Source organism: Pterocles gutturalis, unplaced genomic scaffold (genome assembly GCF_000699245.1).
Source record: "Pterocles gutturalis isolate BGI_N339 unplaced genomic scaffold, ASM69924v1 scaffold11284, whole genome shotgun sequence".
Taxonomy (NCBI): domain Eukaryota; kingdom Metazoa; phylum Chordata; class Aves; order Pterocliformes; family Pteroclidae; genus Pterocles; species Pterocles gutturalis.
In genome coordinates, this window is record NW_010130815.1 from 31,526 (window position 1) to 32,714 (window position 1,189).

At 59.0% G+C, this 1,189-nt stretch overlaps 1 protein-coding gene across 1 annotated transcript; it reads right to left on the reverse strand.

Moving 5' to 3' along the window:
- UCN3 (urocortin 3) lies at positions 1-474 on the reverse strand. The gene has a single exon (XM_010080362.1). The coding sequence runs from the start codon at positions 472-474 to the stop codon at positions 1-3; it is 474 nt and encodes a 157-aa protein (XP_010078664.1).
- Positions 475-1,189: the final 715 nt, after the last annotated feature.

Consider the following 1,189-nt stretch of genomic DNA (forward strand, 5'->3'; position numbering starts at 1 on the left):
TCACTTCCGCCGCCCGATTTGCGCCATGAGGTGTGCGTTGGCAGCAGCCTTCGCCCGCAAGTTCTTGGCTTTGGCGATGTTGAAGAGGATGTTCATGATGTTGGTGGGGACATCAAGGGAGAGGGTCACCTTGGTGCGGCGGTCACTCTTGGCCCGGTTTTGGTACGTCTTCCCCTTCACCTGTGCCTGGGAGATGTATTTGTAATGGCCTTCCCCCGGGAACGTCCTTTTCCCCATCTCTTCATCCACAGCATCCTCCCCCTCCTCCTCCTCCTCCTCAGCCTCCTCGGGCGATGGGGAGTCGAAGCTGCGCTTGTCCAAGACAGAGTTTTCCTCCAGGTGGCTCTTCGGGGCTTCAGCGAGGGCTGCATTGAGGCAGCTGAAGATGGAGGCGGCGTTGTAGAGGCGGAGAGCCCATCCGGTCTCGGTGGCGCAGAGGAGGGTGAGGAGGAGCAGCAGCCTGGTGTGAGGCATTACGGTGACCTGCCTCGTGGAGACACCAAGGGGAGGGCAGAGATGGGCATGAGCTTCCCGTGGGGCCCAGGGCAGAGCACCGTCATCCTCCCGTCCTCCCACATCCCATGGACTGAGTTCACCTCCCAGGTCCTCCCCAGGTCCCATCTCATGCTTAGGGCAGGTGAGAATGAGTTGCCTTGGGGCCTCCTGCTCCAAGGTGCAATCCCCCAGCCCTTGGTTTTAGGGTGCTGGGTGGGAGGTTGGATGTCCAAGGTGCTTTGCAAGGCTCCAGCCTCCATGGAGGGGAGGATTTTGCCATCTATTTGCGGAAACATAAATGCATACTGCAGGAGTGCTGGTTTCTACCATGCCTGGGGCAATCTCATTGAAGTCCCCATGCAGCCCTGTCCACTTTGCTAACACCTCCACAGAGTCACCGTGGGTACCACCAGCTGCTGTAAAGGTGCGTTTTCCTTTCAGCTCCTCTCTGGTCAGCCCGAAGCCACCAGAGATGTTTCTGTGCTTTCCGAAGTTGGCAATTGCCTGTCTCACCCAACTTGGTCTAAAAAGAGCATGGACAATGGGGTAAAGCCGGCCCCAGTGCTGGAGTTCAGCATGATGGCCCCATGTCACCCCTCCAGCCCTGGCTTGGGGTGCTCCAGGGTTGCCTGGTACCCCAGACCCCCCTCCACCCTGGGTGCAGGTCAGGCTGCCCCATCTGATGGTACCTTTG